Source organism: Hakea prostrata, chromosome 3, assembly GCF_041222555.1.
Source record: "Hakea prostrata isolate BN-2017 chromosome 3, UWA_Hpros_2, whole genome shotgun sequence".
Classification (NCBI taxonomy): domain Eukaryota; kingdom Viridiplantae; phylum Streptophyta; class Magnoliopsida; order Proteales; family Proteaceae; genus Hakea; species Hakea prostrata.
Window position 1 is genome coordinate 75,384,397 of NC_142602.1, and position 22,716 is coordinate 75,407,112.

At 38.4% G+C, this 22,716-nt stretch overlaps 1 protein-coding gene across 5 annotated transcripts in view; it reads left to right on the forward strand.

Moving 5' to 3' along the window:
• The first annotated feature begins 14,584 nt into the window (after positions 1-14,584).
• LOC149023094 (uncharacterized) overlaps positions 14,585-22,716 on the forward strand; it is a 31,498-nt gene continuing 23,366 nt past the window's right edge. Inside the window, exons 1-6 of one of the 5 annotated variants that reach the window (XM_089150945.1) lie at positions 14,597-14,673; positions 14,798-14,884; positions 18,675-19,010; positions 19,112-19,286; positions 20,115-20,295; positions 20,384-20,467. In XM_089150945.1, coding sequence (XP_089007071.1) covers positions 18,692-19,010; positions 19,112-19,286; positions 20,115-20,295; positions 20,384-20,467 — 759 coding nt within the window. In that variant the 5' untranslated portion in view covers positions 14,597-14,673; positions 14,798-14,884; positions 18,675-18,691. Of the gene's footprint in view, positions 14,674-14,797; positions 14,885-18,674; positions 19,011-19,111; positions 19,287-20,114; positions 20,296-20,383; positions 20,468-22,716 lie in introns of all 5 variants that reach the window. The other 4 variants (XM_089150947.1, XM_089150948.1, XM_089150943.1 and 1 more) reach the window with 4 other exon arrangements.

Consider the following 22,716-nt stretch of genomic DNA (forward strand, 5'->3'; position numbering starts at 1 on the left):
CCAAACTAATTCACTAGTGGCAGATGCCATTGCTCTAGACTCTGCTTCTGCACTAGAACGAGCGACAACATTTTGTTTTTTACTTCTCCAAGAGACTAAATTTTCTCCTACGAATACACAAAAGCCATTAGTTGACCTTCGATCAGTAGGATTGCCAACCCAATCTGCATAGGCATATCCTTCAATGTTTGTGTGTCCATTCTTCTTCATGCAAATGCCCCTTCCTAGAGAAGACTTCAGATAAGGTAGTATATGATTAACCAATTCCATGTGCCCTTTGGTAGGATTATGCATAAACTGACTTGTCACACCCCACCCGCCGGTCTCGGTTACCACGCCCCGACAACCCGTGGGAGTGATCCGCCATAGGATCCATGGTTTTAGTCTATCAACAATATTAAATACAAATAAAGATAATCATGAGCAACAAATATTCAATAAATGAATTAAAGGAATTACAGGAGTCCAAATACTCCAATAACAATAATAAAGGAAAGAAATAATGAATAAAAATGAATAAGAGTTCAGCAGAAGTAAACAAAAGAGTTATATCAATTTCTTTCCAGTTTCCTTTTCTAAGTTTAAATAATGTTTTTCATGAATCTCAAGATAAGGTGTCCTCCAATTCTTCTCCATTCGCTAAGCCAACTATCTAACCACCTTCCGTCTATGACCATCAATAGGTGCGATAAGCGCACTCCATGCACCCGCAGGAGCTCCCGCACAGCCTATCTCCATTTCCCATTGACGGTGCCACATCCTCTTCATACGGGATGGTTCCTTCATAGGAAACCAATCCATCTTCCTGTACAATTCTTTCTTCTATGCAAGCTAATAAACATATACAACATAAAGGAGTGAGTTCTAAAGAACTCAGTAAGAAACAATCATAATTCCCATCAATTATCCAACAAAGCATATATGCATAAATGATATGAATTAATGCAAAGTATGAATGACTCTATGATTTCTAACTATGCAAGTCTCTAATAGCTGACATGCTTTAAGATATACACAAGCCCTCCTCTGGGTAAGTCTTATCACTCTGATCCGGCAAGGACTGGTTACCTCTGTAGGGATCCTGGGCAAAAGGGAAAGTCCACACCTGGCTCACAAACCATGGCTGGGGTTGAGTCAACACTCTCTCACCACGACCATTGGTAATGAGTACTGGCGCATGTCGGGGTTTCTAATCCAATGCAAGGTCATACTGGTAACATGTCTACATGAAGTCCAGATACATCCCCTATGGCACAAACCAACTCAATTCAGTATCCTTCGCAACCTAGGAATGAGAATCCTCACGGACTGGCTACCACTATTGGACTCCACTCCTTAACCCTATGGTCATCCACATATTATTGGGGCGGATGCTCTCATGACTCCTCACGACACCCAATCCGTTCCTTGGACATCCATGAGCCCAACCCTAACATATGCAACCCCACCATTTATATGACTAACAGTGGACCAACGTCACATCACTGTCATCACGGGTCACTCGGTTTCAATCCCCCTACCGAAAGGGTAGTAGCATGTGGGGTACCTAACCATGCAATTCTAGACTCTACCTATGAATGTCATCCAATGATCATGACAGTGCTGGAGACATCAGCAGGCATGTGTCCCATACCACAGCCTTCTAATATCCCAAGTTAAGATATCCCAGAGGAATACCTCATCCATCAGGACCACATACTAATCATCATCAGTACATAACATTCATAATAATCAAAGTATATAAGTAAACAAGACAAACAGCAGTAATATAACAAGATTAATATATAAAACATGACTACAACAGCATATATAAAGAATCACTACTTCTAACAGACACTGGACTAGCATGTTCAAGTCTATACATAAAGATAGGAATGAAAGTCCTTACCTGCATATAAGTAAACTATCCGTAAAAAGAGATCCGTTAACTATTACAAGACTCTCTCTTCAAACAGAGAATACCTAAACACAGTGTTACAATAATATGTAAGTTAATTGAATCAAGGTGGATCAAAACTAGAAGTCATTTGGTCACTGTTTACCGGCCGGTCACTTGAGCCGGTCGCTTAAGTTGAGCGACCGCCACTAGTGACCGCCCCAAAATAGAGAGTTTCAATCCGAAACTCAGGTTTCTGATCACCCGTTTTCAATCCGGATTTCGAGTGATCATGACCTAAATCTCGAATCTAACACTCTCCAAGCCAAAGGGTGAAGGAATTCCTAACAATTACCATCATTGGGTTACCCAGAACTCTCCCCTTGATTGGATTCTCCTTTTCACGAAAGCAGGGTTTCGTTTTCGGAAGAATCTCATCAAGTAGATTGGAAAGAGAGTTACAATGAATCAAAGAGGGTGACCACCATGATGAGGGGATGGGTTAACAATAAAATAATAGGCAAAGAGGGTAAAGAATAAAGGGTGAATTCATTACCTCATGTCAGAAAGCCAGAAAAAAGGAAGGACTAATGTCCAGGTCACTGCCAGCACTTCAGATCTACTTTCGGAACTTCCCCGCAGCCGTCTAACCTCCAAAATTAGCAACCACGAATAAAATATTCGTTACTTGGATGAGGGTTACCTTTTATAGAAGTCAAGGGGCAAAATAGGGCAAAAACTCCGAAAACAGACTGGGCGGTCGCTCCAGGCGATCGCTTGGTTTGATCGACCGCCACTAGCAACCGCCCCCATGTAATTTACCATACAAGGGTGCATTTGCTAGGGGGTTGATATCCAAGGACAACCTAGCCCTAAAGAAGAGATGGGGGAGATCTTACCTTCATTCCGAACATCTTCGAACGACACTTGGCTTCCGGAAATCCAACTACCAAGCATGGCAGGCTCTTCAGACAAGGGATCCAGATCCATGGGTTCAAGGTATGGATCATGGACTTCTATCTAGACACTCCACAAGTTTACCCAACTAGACCTTCGGGTTCTCGGACCTGAAATACGGATCTCGGGTTAGAAATACGAGGGTTGTTACATGACTGACATAGCTCACTGCATATGCAATGTCAGGTCTAGTAATGGTCAAATAAATCAATTTTCCAACCAACCTTTGAAAACAATTATTATCCTGCAATGGAGAATCATTATTAGTAACCTTACAAGTGTAATACATGGGTGTGTTGGCTGGTTTCACACTCAATTTGCCAGTTTCCTTCAGCAAGTCAAGAACATATTTCTTTTGAGAGATGAATAACCCTTTACTAGACCTCGCAACTTCAATTCCAAGGAAGTATCGAAGTTGTCATAAATCCTTGATGTCAAAAGTCTTCTTCAAATATTTTTTGAGGGTATTGATCCCTTGATGATCATCTCCAATAATTACAATGTCATCCACGTATACCAAAATTACTGTTGTACTAGTAGAGGCTTTCTTCACAAACATAGAGGAATTTGATCCACTTCTAGTGAATCCAAATGTAATAAGAGCTATACTTAACTTTTCATACAATGCTCGTGGTGATTGCTTTAGGCCATATATTGCTTTCTTTAATTTACAAGCAAGTCCATCTTGTTTTTCTAATGGGTGGCCTAGAGGGATCTCCATATATACTTCTTCTTGTAAGTCTCCCTACAGAAAGGCATTTTTACATCCATTTGCAAAAGTGGCCATTCACAATTAACTGCAATTGACATCAACACTCTTACAATATTCATTTTAACTTTAGGAGCAAATGTCTCTCTATAATCAACTCCATATGTTTGAGTATATCCTTTGGCAACAAGCCTTGCCTTATACCTCTCTAGAGTCCCATCACTCTCGAATTTGGTTTTATAGACCCAACGACATCCAACTGGATGTTTGTCAATTGGGAGTTGCACTATATCCCATGTTTTATTTTTATGAAGAGCTTCTAGTTCTTCATTCATAGCCTTCACCCATTTAGGTGAATTCTTAGCTTCAATAAAATTGGCTGGCTCCTCGTGGTCTTCAATGGCCAAAAGATATGCAAAATATTGAGGGGAGATATTATCATAACTTATATGAGATTGGATTGGGAACTTAGCTGTATGATAAGTGGTAAACTCACGCAATCTCACTAAAGGTTGAGAGACCCTAGTAGATCTACAAATTGGTAATTGCACTATAGTTTCAACTCGTATCATTTCCTGCAATAGGTACATTTGTAGTTGCTTCACCATGTAGATTCTCATTTGTAGTTGCTTCACCATGTAGATTCCCGTCAGTATCTTCAATGACATCACCTATAATAGTGCTACCTTCAGTGGTGTCGCCCATAACATTGTCTTCATTAGCATTAGCCCTTACAAACATGTTGTCTGGTATACTTGGTGAGGGGGGGGGGGGGGGAGGGGGAGGGGGGGGGGGGGGGTGGTTTTTTTTTTTGGGGGGGGGGGGGGGGGGGGGGGGGGGGGGGGGGGGGCCCCCCCCGGGGGGGGGGGGGGGGGGGGGGGGGTTGGGCTTTTTTTCCTCTTCGTTTCCCGTTGGGTCTTTGTGTTGCTTCCCTGTAGATCTCAGAGGTCACCATGAGACCAGATCTTCAATGACTCACCTATATAGTGCTACCTTCGTGGTGTCGCCCATAACTTGTCTTCATTAGCATTAGCCCTTACAAACATGTCGAACAAATTCATGGGGGCGGGGGGGGGCCGGCTTGGTGCCAAGCAACTCCGTAATCTAGCTCCCCTTGAGTTTGATTCCTGCTAGAGAATAACATTTGAGTTTCATCAAAAGACACATCCCGTGAAATAAAAAAATTTACCAGTAGATGGATCAAAGCACTTGTAACCCTTTTTAGTAGAGGAGTACCCCAAAAACACACATTTGCGAGCACGAGGATCAAGTTTATCACCACCCTGGGCATGAACATAAACAATGCAACCAAAAACTTGAAGATGAGACATCACGATGGGACGATCATATAGAACCTCTAAGGGTGTCTTAAAGTTCAAAACTGTACTGGGGAGACGGTTGATTAAATAACAACTTGTGCTGGCATCATCTGACCAATAAGTCTTGGGAAGATTCCCATGAAATAATAAAGATCGTGTTACCTCAAGCATATGCCTATTTTTGCGCTCAGCAATCCCATTTTGTTGAGGAGTGCCTGTGCATGAAGTTTGATGTAAGATTCTCAAACTTTTGAGATATGATTGAAATGGCTTATTGGTGTATTTTGTCCCATTATCTATTTGCAAAACTTTAATGAGAGTCTGATACTGAGTCAAAACCATCTAACAAAATTCCTGAAACATCTGTAGCATTTCATTCTTGGAAGACAATAAATACAACCATGTAGCCCGAGATTTATCATCAACAAATGAAACAAAATATCCGAATCCATCTCTAGAGTGTATAGGAGAATGCCAAACATCATAATGCACTAGATCAAATAATGCCCTTGAAATATGAGTATTATGTGGAAACGGTAATCTGTGTTGTTTGGAAAAATGGCAGGCATCACAATTAGTAGAATTAAAAGATAAAGCAAGATTTAAAGATCATAAAATCTTATCAGAAGGGTGACCCATACGCCAATGCCAGAGTTGAGATTTCTCATGATTACTCATAAAAGTCAATGCGCTATTTATAGGATCTAACATATAGAGTCCATTTTGCAGTCTACCTTCACCAATCATTGTCCCTGTTAAACTGTCTTGGAACACTACATTGTCCTTTGAAAAAATCACATTACAATTTAAATTCTGAGTAATTTTACTAACGATAACAAATTCACCAGATAATGATGGCACAAATAATGCATCAGTCTTGGTTGAAGATAGGTTCAATTTCCCTTGACCTTAGATTGGGACGGTAGTACCATTAGCAACAGTAATAGGAGGATAAGATTGTAACTTATCATTGCTCAAATCAGATAAAAAATTGGTAGATTGACACATATTGTCGGTTGCACCCGGAATCTACTATGAATGAATTCCGAAAAGTAGAGAGAGCAAGAGTAGTACCATGAGACTGAATGAAGTTCTGCAATAAAGATATAACTTTTCCAAGAGAGTTGTATTTCTAAAGAACTTGCCATGGAAAGATCTCTGTATGAACCCATAATATTAAATATCAATGGAGCAAAATCTCCTCGATCCGTTACTTCCGCTAAGTCTGAAACACCCAAAAATTATAAGACCACTTCATCTCATATAGAACACCTTCCCACAAAATCCTGCGAAAATAACTTGTCCAATACCGATTCGATACTCTTTTTGTTCTCTCCAATCAAAAATTCTTTTGTTTTTTTGTTGACCTTTTGATTGTAATCATTAATCACACTAAGACAAAAAAATTAGGAAGAAAAAAAAATTTCAAGAAAGGTACCGCCGTCAACGACCCTCTCCCTTCTCTCTTTCTTTCTTTCTTTTTTTTTTAAATCGGCGATCCAAACTCGGATCCCGATCAATTTTTTTTTCTTGAATCACTTATCCAAAACTTGGATCGCACCTCTTTCTTTTTTTTTAAATCACCGACCCAAAACTTGGATCGCACCTCTTTTTTTTTTTTCTTTTTTTTTCAATCAGTGATCCAAACTCGGATCGCACTGAATCAAATTTTTTTTTTCAACCATGCGACCTAATTAACTGATAGCAGCAGAGAAAAAAAAAATTGGCAATCGTGATCCAAACTCGGACCCACCACTAATCTCCCTTCCTCTCTTTCTTCTTCTTCTTCTTCTTCTTCTTCTTTTTCTTTTCTTTTCTTTTCTTTTCTTTCTTTCTTTTCTTTTTTTTTTTTTTTTTTTTTTTTTTTTTTTTAATATCCAATCAAAGCACAAGAAAGAAAGAAAAAAAGGATAAAAAAAACTTCACAAGTACCTTCAATCAATCTGTCGAAAGAAAGGCGAATAAAGGATTCGAAATCCAAATTTGCACGGAGAAATCAACTTCGATCAATTCGTGGAAGCCTTCCATGTTCTCTTGTCACCTATCCTCATCTTCGAATACTTCCGGCAACGATTACCGAACCTTGCTCTGATACCATGTTAAATTTACCATAAACATTCACACACAAGACCCAAGAATTAACGTGGTTCGGCATTCATTGTGAAGCCTACATCCACAGCAAGAAAACCCCAATCAACTGTTTCTAGGGTGAGGTTTCATTATCTTTAAAGAGAGAAGAGTAAGAGTTTTATAAGAAGTTAAATTCTAATATGACTCCCCGTCTCTGCTAGTCTCCTTTTAAAGTTAGGAGACTAGCAAGTTACATTCATAACATGAGCAAGACCACTATAGACCTTTCACTTCTATTCACAACCCAATACGATTTCGAGTTTTGAAAAATTGCAATCCTAGAAAGAGAAAGAAAGAAATAAAGAGATTAATCTACTCAGATATTAATCTACAGTATCTATAGAAGCACAAACTTAGAAATAACAAACCTACAACTAATAAAATCTTATATGCTAAGAGACACAACAATATCAAATCAAATCTTGAAGCGGAAACCTTCTAATTAATATGTATCAATCCTAAAGGAAACAATCTCTAACAAGAAAGAAACCTCTTCTACATGTTAAAGGAAGAGTCTTGAGCCAAAGGAAAGAAACAAAATGTGGCAAGGACAACATCTTCAAGCCTTATTGTCAATGCTCCTAGAAAAGAAGAAGAAGAGAGATCCACCACATAGTACATAAGAACAAGATGAAATAGAGACCTAGAGATGGCTCAATCCCCTCGGGAGGGCACACCTCATGGATGATCTGTACAAAATGTCATCCGAAAGGAGAAAAATGAAGCCAATAGAGTCCATGTAGCACTATTGCGCTGTAAAATACTTACTTGAATGGCAAGCTTGGCAGCCCAAAGATATTCCAAACCCTAGATCATTGGGAGCATCAAAACCCTAAGTCACGAGACAAGGCTCTCATGTAGCAGAGAGTGTAACGATATATGTAATCTCTTCTTTCTCTCTATATACCTATTAGGAAATAATGCTTGATCCAGGAGTGAAAACTAAGCTAACACTTTAATGTCTATATATAATTTGGTGGAGTTCTTTCTCGTTATATACATTTTAAGAAATAATTGTTAATTTGGGGAGTGGAAACAACAGTAACACAGTTTCTCCTACTTAATAAAAAACCAGTAGAAATGACCCTTTGTACAAAGCCAAGTATTCTCATGGAGTACTACACTATAGGAAGTCAACACCTAAAAAGTATGTAGAAACCAAAATTGTAACTACACTATTGTAAATTTGTAATGATTCTCTTGCAATGCTCTTTGGAGATTGGTTCATTACTTGGCTCAGACTCCATGTCAGATACCTCAAGGTCTTTAGAAGATCACACTATCTCAATAAGCAAATCATACTCGGAGTTGTATTTTAACACACAAGAGACATAGTCAATTTAAAACCCCAATACCTACCTCATGTAAATAGAACTCTTGAGTGTAGGAGTCCTATACTAGTGGTGAACAAGGATTTTGTGTGTGTTTGTGTGTATATATAGCTCTGCAACAGTCAATCTCATGAAAGCACATAATCATTACCCATGGATATAGGATGCATTGATCAACCAAACCACATAAACCTCCCCCCCCCCCCCCCCCCCCCCCCCCCCCCCCCCCCCCCCCCCCCCCCCCCCCCCCCCCCCCCCCCCCCCCCCCCCCCCCCCCCCCCCCAAACGCTACCCCCCCCCCCCCAACCCCGCTTTTGATGGCTTCTAACATGGCAACAAAGCTCATTTCCCACCCAATTGCCCTCCCCGGCTCCCTCCGCAAATGAAACAAACTCTGCTATGGAGATCTCAGATCGTGCCCCTTCTGAAGATTGATGAACTTTTTGATATAATAGATGGCTCTTCTCTTTGCTCACCTATACCATCCTTGATAAATTTGGGGCTACACTTTTCATGCCGAATCTTGACTTTTAAAAGTGAAATTGTTAGGACCAACTATTGATGTGATAACCTCCAGGATCTTAACCCAAAACCCTAATTGTAGGTATGAACACTTGAGCATCCAATGGGAAGAGGATGTGGGCCATCTTTGTCACACCCCACCCACCGGTCTCAATTACCCGCTCGACAATCCGTGGGAGTGATCCATCACAGGATCCACGGTTTTAGTCTATCAATAATAATAAATGCAAGTAAAGACAATCATGAGCAAGAATAAGTTCAATAATTAAATAAAAGGATTACAGGAGTCCAAATACTCCAATAAAATAATCAAGGAAAGAATAAATGATCAAAAAGAATACGAGTTCAGCGGAAGCAATTCAAATGTTTAAATAAGTTTCTTTCCAGTTTCTTTCTCTAAAGCTAAAAACTTAAACTCAAGTTTATCAAGGTGAGGGGTTCTCCACTTCTTCTCCAGACAATGGCCAAACTGTCTGACAACTTGTCTCCTACGCCCATCAATGGGAGCTATAAGCGCACTCCATGCACTCGCAAGAGCTCCCGCACAGGCTATTTCCATTTTCCATTTCCGGTGCCACATCTTCTTCATACGAGAAGGTTCCTTCATAGGAAACCAATCCATCTTCCGGCGTATATCCTCCATCTGTACAAGCTAATAAAACATAGAAAAATAAAGGAGAACTCAGTAAGAACAACAATAATTCCCATCCATATGTCAAACCATCATAAATGCATATATGATATGTATGATGTGCAAAGTATGAATACCACTAAGATCTAACAGTTGACATGCTTTAAGATATAACACCAGCCCTCCTCTGGGTAGGTCTAGTCATTTTGATCCGGCAAGGACTGGTTACCTCTGTAGGGATCCTAGGTAAAATGGAGAGTCCACGCTGGCTCTCAAACCATGGTTGGGGTTAAGTCAACACTCTCTCACCACGACCATTGGCATGAGTACTGGCGCATGTCAGGATTTCTAATCCAATGCAAGTCATAATGGTAACATACTACATGAAGTCCAGATACATCCCTTATGGCACCAACCAACTGAACCATCCTTCGCAACCTAGGAATGAGAACCCTCACGAACTGGCCACCGCTACTGGACTCCATTCCATAACCCTATGGTCATCCACATATTGTTGGGGTGGAATGCTCTCATGACTTCTCACGACACCTGGTCCGTTCCTTGGACGTCCATGAGCCCAACCCTAACATATGCAACCCTACCATTGTATGACCAACAGTGGACTATCGTCACATCACTACCGTCACGGGTCATCCGGCTTCAATTCCCCTACCGAAAGGGTAGTAGCATGTGGGGTACATAGCCATACATTTCTAGACTCTACCTAGGTATGTCATCCAGTAGTTATGACAGTGCTGGAGACATCAGCGAGCATGTGTCCCATACCACATCCCTCTGATATCTCAAGCCAAGATATCCCAATGGAATACCCCTTCCATTAGAACCACAAACCATCAACCATCATCATATCACATTCATAATTGACAAAGTATATGTAAAGACAGTACAAACAGCAAGCATATAATAAGATCAGCATGTTAAACAAGGTTACAGCAATATATGAAATGAAAGAACAGTAATAACAGACATTGGACTAACATGTTCAAGTCATTTCATAAAGATAAGATTGTATGTCCTTACCTATAAATAAGTAGAATTCCTCTAGATTGCAAACCAGAAACAATTATAAGACTTTTATTGGAAATGGAGGACACCTATAAATAGGGTTACAATAATATGTAAGTCGAATGATTCAAATCAGATCAAATCCAAAAGTCACTTGGTCACTAAAAACCAGCCAGTCGCTTGGGCCGATCGCTTAGGCTGATCGACCGCCACTAGTGACCGCCCCAAAAATAGTGAGTTTCAATCCGAAACGCAGGCTTCTGATCATCCGTTTTCAATCCGAATTTTGAATGATCATAGTCGAATTTCAAATCTATCACTCCCACAACCAAGGGTGATACTAAACCTAACAATTGACACTAAATTGGTTACTCATAATCTTTCTCTTGATTAGATCAACCCTTTTCACGAAAGCAGGGTTTTGTTTTCGGATCTAATCTCACCAAGATCATTAAAAAGGTAAGTACTGTAATAGAAAGATCATGAACAACCAAAAAGGAACACTAATCTACTTTAATCATAGCAAATGGTGGAGTTTGAGTGAACAAGGAATCACTTACCTCAACCAGATCAACTATAAAAGACAATAGAAGCTTCTAGAACACTAACAACACTTCAGATCACCTTCCAGCACGTCTCCACAGCCGTCTAACCTCCAAAAACAGCAATCCCCAATATAATATTCATAAAATAGACGAGGGTTGCTATTTATAGAAGTCTGTGGGCAAAATAGGGCAAAACCCCACAACCAGGACCAGGCGGTCTCTTGGGGCAGTTGCTTGGTCTAATCAACCACCACTAGCAATCGCCCCCTAGTATATTGCTACACAAGGGTGGTTTGCTCAGAGGGTTGATGTCCAACCTAACCCTAATGAACACATGGGAGTGGTCTTACCTTCATTTCGGACATCTCCAAACATCACTTGCCTTCCAAAAATCCAACTACCAAGCAAGGCAGGCTCTTCATCAAGAGAATCCATATCCATGGGTTCAAAGTATGGATCATGGACTTCTATCTAGACACTCCACAAATTTACCCAACTAGACCTTCGGGTTCTCGGACCTACAATACGGATCCCGGGTTAGAAATACGGGGGTTATTACAATCTTAATTGAAACCCATAGGTTGGCTCCAAAATCCATGGACCTGGATGATAAAGATGGTGATTCTCTTGCCTTGTTGGGAACTGAAAGAAGATCTAGTCAAAATCTTGATGGTTTAGGTAGGTGGATTTCCAACTCAAGGGAGACAGAGTTGGGAGGTTCCATTAAACCAGCTAAGAGCCTTTAAAATGATCCTTAGGCTTGTACTAGTATTTAGGACTTTAGGAGGTGGTCGCTACAAGTGGTCGATGGACCAATCAACTACCACCCTAGCCGGTCGATCGAACCTGTATGGGTAGATTTGTCTTTTTTTCCCTTGGCATTCCTATATAAGCTCTCTAAACCTTATTTTTCGCCTTATTTTATTGCAAAGACGAATGTGGACTTTAGAGAAGTCAAAGAACATGTGGGAGTGAGGAGACTTCTTGCGGAGATTTTCCTCCATTATTGTCGATTTTCAGATCTTGAAGGTAATTAGATTAACATATTCTCTTCCTCTTCATTATTTTAGAGTTTTGAGAGTTGTTTTCTTGAGAAACCTCTGTTGGAAGAAAATTTTTGATGGGATAAAACAATTAACTACTATTCATTCCAATCAAATCATGCTATAAAAATAGATCTTGCATCTATTTTAATGGCATATTCTTTCGGAGAAGGATCTCAAAGTCTATATCTGTATTTTAGATGAGATCTTCCTGTTTTTCAAGTTTAGGATGTTTAATGAGTGAGAATACCATGGAATTGAAGCCAAGTGACCTGAATGATGGGTTTTTAATATTGTTGTAAGCTGCCCCTCTTAGGTGTTACAGCCTACAGGTAGCAGTAAGAAGATATGAGGATTTTGTTTCAACTACTAAGTTCTCACTTCCTTCTAGTAATTTGAGATCCAAATGCCTAGAACATTAGTGTTGGTCTTCTCCTTAGGGTGCTTATAAGTTGAACACTGATGTTGCTGTTAAGGACTCTTTGGGAGGCATTGAGTTGATTGTTAAGAATTTCAATGGAAGCTATATTATTATTGTTTCAACTTTCAATCCCCTTCTCTTTTATTGAAAGTGACTGCCAAGCTGTGGTTAATATGTTTCTTTTGAAGACATAGATTCCCAATGAGTTGAGAAACAAAATAGATGACATCATGTACCTAACTAAGTCTGTTGAGTCCTGTATTTATTTATAATTATTATTTTTTTTTTTGTGTGTAATGTTGTTACTCACTCTTTGGCTAAGGAGGCACTCAAGTCTAGAGGTAGAATTGACCGGGCAAGCTCCGATCCATGGGTGTTAGATCTTTGTTTGTCTAACTCCAAATGTTTTCATTGCACTTTTATTTATAAATGTGGTCGTGGATGTGCTTTTAGCATAGTGGTAGTAATCTTTTATGTAGCAACACTAATTAAAGGAGGTCAAGGTTCAAACTTATGACCCTACCACACCTTTTTCCCTTCCCCCTAGCCTATGGGCCCCTAGCCAGGTTGATGATTACCAAAAAAAAAAAAAGTTTATAAGGGCAAATTACATATAGACCCCTGGATTTGGAATAAATTATATCTACTATCCGTAGAAAAAATCAATTACAAATGCCTCCTACTGTTAAATGTTGGGGTTAAATGATGATGTCCATTAATAAATATATCAATGCCTATTTTACTTTGTTATCTTCGGGTACCCTTTAAAGTGCAAATTACATATAGACTCCTATATTTCGAATCAATTACATCTATTATCCTCTAAAAAAATCAATTATAAATGCCCATTGTTGTTGTGTGTTGGGGTTAATTGATGATGTATTATACTAACTTAAAGGAAGTACTATTAGAATCCCTAAAACATAGTAAACTTAGAAAACTGCAACTTGATTTTCAATAACAAAATACTTCTCCATAAAAGAATAAAATGTTTCTATTTGCTATTTATGAATCCTTTCAGTTTTTGAAAGATTGAAGGATAAAATAGATATTTAATATATTTGTTAACGGATTACATCGACATCATCATTAATCCCGATCCTTAAGAATAGGGGATATTTTTTTTCCCGAATTAGTAGATGTAATTGATTTAAAATCTAAAGGATTTATATGAATTTGCTACATTTATTTATGAAAAAATGCAGCTCAAGAGGAGAACCGAAACGCCAATCAGACCATCTACCGTACATCCTGCTGGTCGTGTTCGTCGGGAAACGGGAGTAATTAAAGCCATGAAAAGTTATTTCGGCGAATTTCGCCGATATTTCGCCCCCTGGCGAAATGAAACCAGGGGTGAAAAGAGATATGGCGATATCTGGCGATTCTGAGACGGAAAACCAAGTGAAGGGTCGACTCCTTCTGGATGTTGTAATCGGCGGTCCTTCCATCCGCGAGTTGCTTTCCGGCGAAGATGAGATGCTGTTGATCGTGAAGAATACCTTGAAATCTCGCCGGCGAAACCCAGAAGAGGAACTGAAGAACAAAAGAAGAAGCGAAGAAGACGATGTCAGTCGTTCATGAGTTCCAATGTTCCATCACCGTTAAAATTAAAAAGTGAATCGACACTTTCACGGTTGCTTGGTTAGTAACCACACACATTTTGATGATATTTTAATTTTTTTATTTATAAAATATGAGTTAAAGAGTTAAAGCATTTAATGCCTAACACACCACTCAAATTTTATATTATTTTATTTAACCGATTGTGATGTTTTGCATGAGATTTTAAATTTTATATCAATTTATTTGACTGAGTGTGATGTTTTGAATTAATTTATTTAAACTGGTTGACAACGACCGGTTAAAATTCACATTTTTTTAATTTAATCATGGAAGGAACGTTCGTTCTATGATTAAAGCTGACTCTAACAATTAAAAGAAAGAAAAGATTCTAGACTTCTTAACCGTTTGACAGCGCATGCTGCGCAGTAGCATTAGTATAATAGTATTCAAGTTCACTCCCACAGTCCCACCAATTCCACTTTCCCCTCTTTTGTCATTTATGCTTCTTCGTTTGGGTTCTGGACTCATAGAGACACTAAAACAGTCTGTTCTCTTCTTTTCACATTCCCAGAGTCACCCACCCTTTCAGAGAAATTCCTGGTACGTTCGTTTACTTTGCACTTAAGCAGTTTCACCGATCTTTTCTTGTTTCTGTTAGTTCTTGTTAATCTTCTTGCTTTGTTAGTCACTAAGTCATCACAATAATATGATTCACTTCTTGTAGTAATCCTGTCGTGGGAAATTCTTCTGAATAGCTTTGGGTTTCAGCTTGCTTCCCTCATTTTCTGAATCCCCATAGCGAAGAACTGTAGTAAGGTTTCTTTAAAAGTTTTCATGTTATTCATCTGAATTATTACCAATTAAAAGTCATCGAGCGGCAAGGAGACCTTGCCATCAATATCTGATATTCAATGAACATTCCATATGGTAGGAGTTTATTTTTCATTTTTCAAATTTTTTCCCCTTCTGTGTGGGGGAGAGAGAGGGGGTTGGACAGTTGGGTGGTCTGAGAGAGACAGAGAGGAGAAACATTTCTACGGGTCTGTAGTACAGTACTATAGACCTAGTTTCGTTTCAAGCTATTTAAATGGTTTTATTCCATTTTCTAGAAGTACTGTATCTTCTGAAGATCGAGTCTTGTTTCATTTCAGGAATTGGATGTTTGTCCACATTTGCGTTTACTGTGGAGATTCATCCTTGATTCCTAGTATGGGTTGTGAATGTTTTCACTCTTCTTCACTCTCTGTCTCTGTTTTCTGTGGGTTGTTCACCAAACAGCTTCATATATGAGTATTTGGCAACTGACATGAATCTGACTTATGCAAAAGTTTGAATTCTTTGGAGGAGAAGTTACTAATTCAAATGATATTTGCATTCTTTTAGTTTTATGTCCTAGTTGAACCTTTGTTGGGACATTGCCTGCAATGGACCTGATCATGCTATTGGTCCATATTGTTGTTGGTCTTTTAAGATGAATACAATCCTTCACATGCTTTTAGCAAACAATTGCTCTTGGCTGTGGGAGATAAATTGATTGAGATTTATTAGGAAATTTGAGCTTGATGCTTGGAGCACTGAAGTTGATTAGTGGATAACAGGTTCACCTTAATAATTCTAAAAACTAAAGCAAGAAGAAAGCAGCACCATGATACTGGTGTCGAATTTTACTATTTTAGCAGATTGGCGATTTTGCTAAGAAAAATTGTGGGCTTGCAATATTTTTCCTGGTTTGAAACTAAGAGGAAAATAACGGTAGAAAACATTAATGACTTGAGGAAAAAAATAGAAGGTTGAACGAATTCTGACATGTGGCTCCAACAGTGCTCTCCTACTTCCCCTTTTTTTATTCCTTTTCCTGTTTCCATACATGTTACAATGGCTTGCAACAGTTAACCTTTTTTGTTGTTGTTGTTGTGATGCTTCTGTGGTTGATATGATCCAACAAAGCCCTTAGGTTAAACTAGTTTGGAAGATATTCAATTCTGTATGAAGGGACTAAAAGAGGTAGGGCAGGTTAAGTGGGTAACTGTCGGAGACATTATAAGGAGAGACACTCATATTATGGGCTTAGTATTATGGATTATCTTAAAACAAATACCACGAAATAGCGAATTTAAATAGAAACAAAACGAAAACATAGAGATTTAATGTGGTTCACACTCCAATGCAGTATGTTACGTCCATGGGCTAGGAAGAACTTTTCACTTTGTGGAAGAAGTACAGAAAGAGATCTCATAATCAATTTCCAAGAAATGACATTACAAGAACTTTCACCTAAAACCCTATACATACATACATACATACATACATGTATGTATATATATATATATATATATATATATATATATATATATATATATATATATATATATATATATAGACTTCGATTGGGTAAACGGGTAGACCCACGGGGTCAGGTCGTACCGTACCTCAAAAGCTATGCCCCCACACCCCCTCCATAGACTAAGATTAGTGGTGGGCTCATCTAGGCTTGGGCTACTTCCACCATAGATCTCCAAAAATGAGTCATTCAGGTCACCCACCCCAACAGATTAAATTAAAAACATGAATGAGATTGTGAACATGGGCGGAGCTCCTCAGGAGCCAGGGGGCATGTCCCCCTCGATTTTTTTTAATTTTCTCTTAATCTCCTTATTTTTTCTTTGTTTTTCTCTTTCCATGAGGCTGCGTTTGTTTGCTGGAATAAAAGTGGGGTGGGAAAAGTGGGGTGGGAAAATTCTTGAAAAAAGTGTAGATTTCTTACTTTTCCCTTAAATCCTAAAATTGTAGATTGTTTGCTTGCTTGGGGTGGGAAAGTGAGAGACAAGCTTCCTTGAATCAAGGAAACTTGTCTGGTGATGTGGCAGCCCAACTTTTCCACCCCAAGCCATTTTAAAACCCCATAAATTTGGTGGGATTTTGTGAAAAAGTTTGGAAAAGTAAAAAGTGGGACCCACCACTATCACTTTTCCACAAAACCCTTTCATTTGCTTTCCTTCTCCCTCACCCTACTACACATGGGGCCCACATATTTTTTCTTCCCACCCCACCTTTGCAAACAAACGCAGCCTGAGTGAAATATCATTATTTTGTCCCCCCCCCCCAATATTGAAAATAATTTTTAAGGGTAAAGAATGGGTAGAAAGGTCATTCTCAATAATTATTCAAGGGTTACAATTAAAACCCTATTTTTAAGGAAGAAATAGTTAAAGCTTAATTAGAAACTAACTCACGAATCCCTAAACTTTCTCCTAAAATTTCGATCCCTTCAAATGAAGATTTCAATCTTTAAGCATTAACTACCTTAAATATTCTTTTAAAGTTTTTCCTCAATAATTTACTCCTAAATTTAGAAACCACTAGTCATGATTTTTATAGTTTTTAAACTTTAACAAATCTACTCATACGATTTTAGTCCTAATGCTTTATTTCTAATTTTTTATAATAATTTACTTATAATTGTATTACCTATATTTTAGTCCTCCTAAGTAATTTACCTATATTTTTAATATCCATGTCTAAATATAATAAAATAATTCAGAGGTGGGACCTCCCATATGGGCCCCACACAATGTGTGGCGAAAAAGTGTCAATGCTCCTTTGACGCGGAGGTGATCTGACTCTTATTCCCCCCCCCCCGAAAAAAGAAAAAATGTTGAATCATAGCTTTGCCCTTGGCTGTGAAGGGACTACGAGAGCCACTAGAGGCCTAGGCTAACCATAGGAGAAGTGAGGTGATTGGCAATCAAGGATCTTTGTGGTCAACCCTATTTAGTTATGATAAGGCTATGCATGTTATTTATTTATTATTATTATTATTTTTTTTTTTGGGGGGGGGGGGGGGGGGGGGGGGGGGGAGGTTGGTTGAGCTTTAGAATGAGCTTGAGGTTATATAGCATGTTGATTTTTCTAATTGCATTTATTTTTCCAGTACTCTCCTATTTCTTTGTTGTATGACCTTTTTTGTTGGTTATTTTGTCCACTTTATTTGCTTTCATATGTTCTCCTAAATCCCATCTCTTGGTGGTTGTTGAAAATGTAATGTTGATGAAATGTGTTATCGGTGCTTGTCTTCTTAAAATATTTTGAAAGAGGATTGCATGGAGGGTTTGATTATACATATTCAGTGAGATCACCTTGTATACCTCAATACTACTATTAGTTGGGTGGAGTCTGGTCTCCAGGCTAAACTCCTTATATAACTAGGGCCCAGATCAATCTGTGACATGTAGAAATCCTTGCTAAAATTGCTTTGGCCTTTTTTTTCCTTTCTTTTTTATCTGTTTTTCCTTGTTTGCACTTGGGGTGGGGACTAAATCATAGTGCTTATCATATTAGTAGCATTTCCGCATTCTTTTCTTGGTGTCTTTTTGACAGCAAGTTTTTGTCCCTGCTTCTTGGTTCCCCTAATCTAGGACTGGTGATCCAGATTGGTTTATCATGCTTTCTATGTTTTTGAGGGTGTCATTTCATCAACTTCTTTCTTTAAAAGGAAAGTGCCCTGGGGAGGAGGGGATTAGAAGTTGGTACAGGCTCTGATAATACGATATTTCAGTTATCTAGAAGGTAATCTTTTCACAAGAAGTGTAAAATTTTTGTAGGTTCGTGATTTTTACCAATGGCATACATACCACCACACAAGAGGCATCTCAAAGATTCAGATAGGTCATTACCCACCCCAGATAGGCTTCTTCCTCAGGTGGAGAGAAACTTGAATCTGAATTCAGCAAGGCATAATCCAGAGAGGAGGAAAGGTAAAGAGGTAGAATCAGCGAAAAAAATAATTTACGCAACTCAAGCCATATCTAGATATTGGGTAGTTGGCTATTCAGATGATCACGTTCCTGCTTTCCAACTGGAGAGAATTTCCTGTGAATCCTTTGAGCGAAGAAATGGTGAGAAACCACTGGCTTTAGTGAGCGTCAATGCAGAAAAAGGTTTCTAAAACAATGTCACTTAACTTTGTGAACATGTTAAACATTTGCTCCATTTGTTGATTAGTATTCATTTTAATGCTAATAATTTTCTTCCTTTGGAGGAGTTGATGATCTCACAATGAGCTGTGAAAAACAACCATGGGTTTCTATCACCAAGAAGATACAATATGTACTGCAAACATCTGTGCAGAACATGGTGAATGGAATGAATTTGCAAGAGTCTGAAGAAGTACAGCCTTCCTTTGTAGCTAGATTTGGAAAAGTTCTCTTCTGCCAGTAAGATAAAAAAAAATCCTTATACCTTTCAGCACATGTTCAAAAGTTAATTATTTGACATATTCAGTGCTGATGCACATAACTATATATTTATTATATTACCCGGACACTTCTGGTGAAGTTTTATACCTATGACTGAGACTTCATATAGCCGATGCATGACGTGGAGTTTTTGATGGTGCATCTTTGTTGTGCCTAAGTAACAGATAATAAATGGTGTCATGGTTGATTTGTAACTTACCTGCATTCCTCAAATTAGTGAATCATGGCATACCCCTTTTTTTTTCTTATGCTAAGATGAATGGGTAATAAAATCCATCAAACTTTCCTTGAATTTAAAAATCAGATGACTGAAAATCATATTGAGATGCTTGTTGCTGTTCAAGTCAGTCTCTCAGATAGGCCTTCATTTGATGATTAGCCAGTTCTTTTTTCTACGTAAAAGTAAAAATCACTTGTAGTAATTTGGACTCAAAGCTGCCAGATTGGAAGGCTTAGAATTTTAATTTATCTTAAACCCTAATTTAATCATGCTATAAAAACGAGAGAGTTTTAAAATATTTCTGTAGTTAGGAATTACATTCTAGCTGATGCTGCTCTTGTTTGACCTTCAAAATGACATTATAATGTTGAATTGTTGATTTTAAAAGGGATTATCTCAATTTTTTGTTATCATGATTTGCATGTCTGCCAAGCTATAGATCTCTAGATATTAAAATTTATAAGTTCCTGATGACTTCCTCTTTTCACTTATCACTGATTGAATTGGTTTTCAATGAACAAATATGTTCTCTCCATCTGAGTGATATTAAGATGTAAATATTTCAGGAGACCATCTAGTCAACTGGACACAATCAGCCAAATTTCAGATCTTGAAACTGCATTGAGTCGAGTGAGAAGATCATTCTACGCAAACATTCCTAGTTCATATGTTGAGTACGTTCTTCATGATGTCATACCAAAGATTGGAGTTGATTTTGATGAAGAGAAAGAGTATTACTATGTGCAGGTATTCTTTTTACTGCTTATATAGCCTCTATAGGTTCCTTATATTATTTCAGTTGGCTGTGCATTTTCTTAACTGTCCTTTCTTGTAGGTCTGTGACAAATGCCGACCTCATGCTACCTTGTCATTCAAATGCAGTGTAATAAAAATGGAAGGAAAGCTAGAACTCCACAAGGCAAGTTCTTTGGCACCTTCTATTGGGATGTTTTGCTTTGAAATGCTATATTTAAGTATATCCGCTAGCACAAAGTAGACCTGTAAATGGATAACCTAAACTCGCTTTCAGATTTACATTTGTATTCATTTAAGGGTCCATGAATTCAGAATCTTTCTTACCAGAAAGTATTTGTATCCGTCCGATAAGCAAACCTAATTTGTATTCTGATAAATGCTTATTGGATTGGAAAATATCCGATTAAAATTTTATTTAGTTAGAGTAAAATGTTTACATTTTTTTAAAAGAAATATATATTATCTCTAAATTTTAAATGATACCTCACAAAGTGATAGTGTGACACTCGCTAAACCAGTTAACTCTAGTCAGGCCAGTCTGCCACTTACCCCCAACCAACTCACCCCATATACATAATACCTAACCTCAATCAATTACAAAGCCTCGGTTCTTCAAGCTTGGGGAAACCCAAAGCCTAACTACTCTGCCCCTTCAACCAGCAGCAACCAGATGCAGAGGGAAGACCAACAATCCTCCTTCCACCACTGCCAGCTCCTCTCATAAAGCCATTTTCAAGAACTTCTTCCTCTGCTGTGGCCGGTTGTAGCCTCCCCATCCAGTGTAGTAGACCCTCCTCTTCCTCCTTTCTGTTCCCCAAGTCTTTCTCTGGCATTAAAGGAGATGGATTATCCTGCGTGTTCTAGCCTTGGTGCAAATCCTGAGACATCCGGGTTCAAAGTACTCTCTGGTCTCTCTTCAACCTCATCAACGAGATGAAGGCTGACAATTGAGGAGGTCAGAACAGTAGAGAAGAGGAGAGGAAGAAGAAGAAGAAGAAAGAGAGAAAGAGGGTGAGAACTTGCCAGCACCAAGGCTCTCCCCTTTGTACTTTATTTATAACAAAACCCAATCTCAGTTTGGGAAAACATTCTTACACCAAGTTACATAAAAAAGAAAATCTCATAGTGCATAAAATCTCCCAAGTCTACTAAATAGAAACTATCCTATAGAGATAACTTGTCAATCAAGCAAGAAGAAAACTAGAAAGTAATCCTAGTTGGAGCATGAGATTGTCAACACTCCCCCTCAAGCTAGAGCATATTAGTCTTTCCATGCCTAGCTTGCAACATTCATTCTTGAATGTAGGCCCAAAGAGTGACTTAGTAAAGATGTCTCCTAGTTGCTTAGCAGTTGAAACAAAGGGAGTAACTGACTTCTTTTTCAACACAGCATCTTGGACAAATTGGTAATCAACTTCGATGTACTTAGTGCGCTCATGGAAGACATGATTACTGGCAATATAGATTGTAGCTTGATTACTACAAAATATCTTCATATTTGAGTCACTGGCTGCCCCAACTCAAGAAGAAAGGGCTGGATCCACAATAATTCAGAGGTGGTTTGGAGTTTGGACTATGGCTCTATATTCAAATTCAACACTCGACCATGCAACAGTAGTTTGCTTTTTGCTTTGCAAAGTGACAAGGTTGCCACCCATGAACGTACAATCATAGTAGATCATTGATCATCATCTGCCCTTGCCCAATTGGCGTGAGAAAAGCTCATGATGTCAATATGGTGATGATGACAATAGACAATCCCCCTTCCTAGTGCTCCCATAAAGTATCTCAAGATGCAATGTACAACTTCCCAATGGATTTTCTTGGGAGAATGCATAAACTATCTCTCTATACCCACAACAAAGGATATGTTTGGTCTAGTAATAGTAAAATATATAAGCTTGTCTACAAGTCATTTTTACTAAATGGGAAATCATCAAATTCCTCATTATCAATAGACCCAAGTTTCTACTGTGGATCCTAGGGAGTATCTATAAGTTTGGATGCCAGGAACCCTATATCAGTCAATAAATCAAGGACATACTTTCTTTGAGACAAATTGATCCCCTTCTTGCTTCGGACCACTTTAATAGAAAATACTAAAGTAAACCCAAATCCTTTATTTGGAAGTGCTAGTGGAAATAGAATTTTACTTTAGCTACACTCCTATGAAATGCTACCGATATGATACATATCGATATATCTCTCTATTGTGCACTAAAATCCATTCGCTAGTACAATTAAAATACTTGATATAGGATGGTACATCTCTTAAAATCACTTGACCGATACGATACTTGATACTAATACTTTAAACCTTGCCATTACCAAATATGATAATATCATCTGCATATACTACTAGAATTATCATTTTAAAATCCTGAAGTCAAACAAAAACTGCTCAGAGTAAAA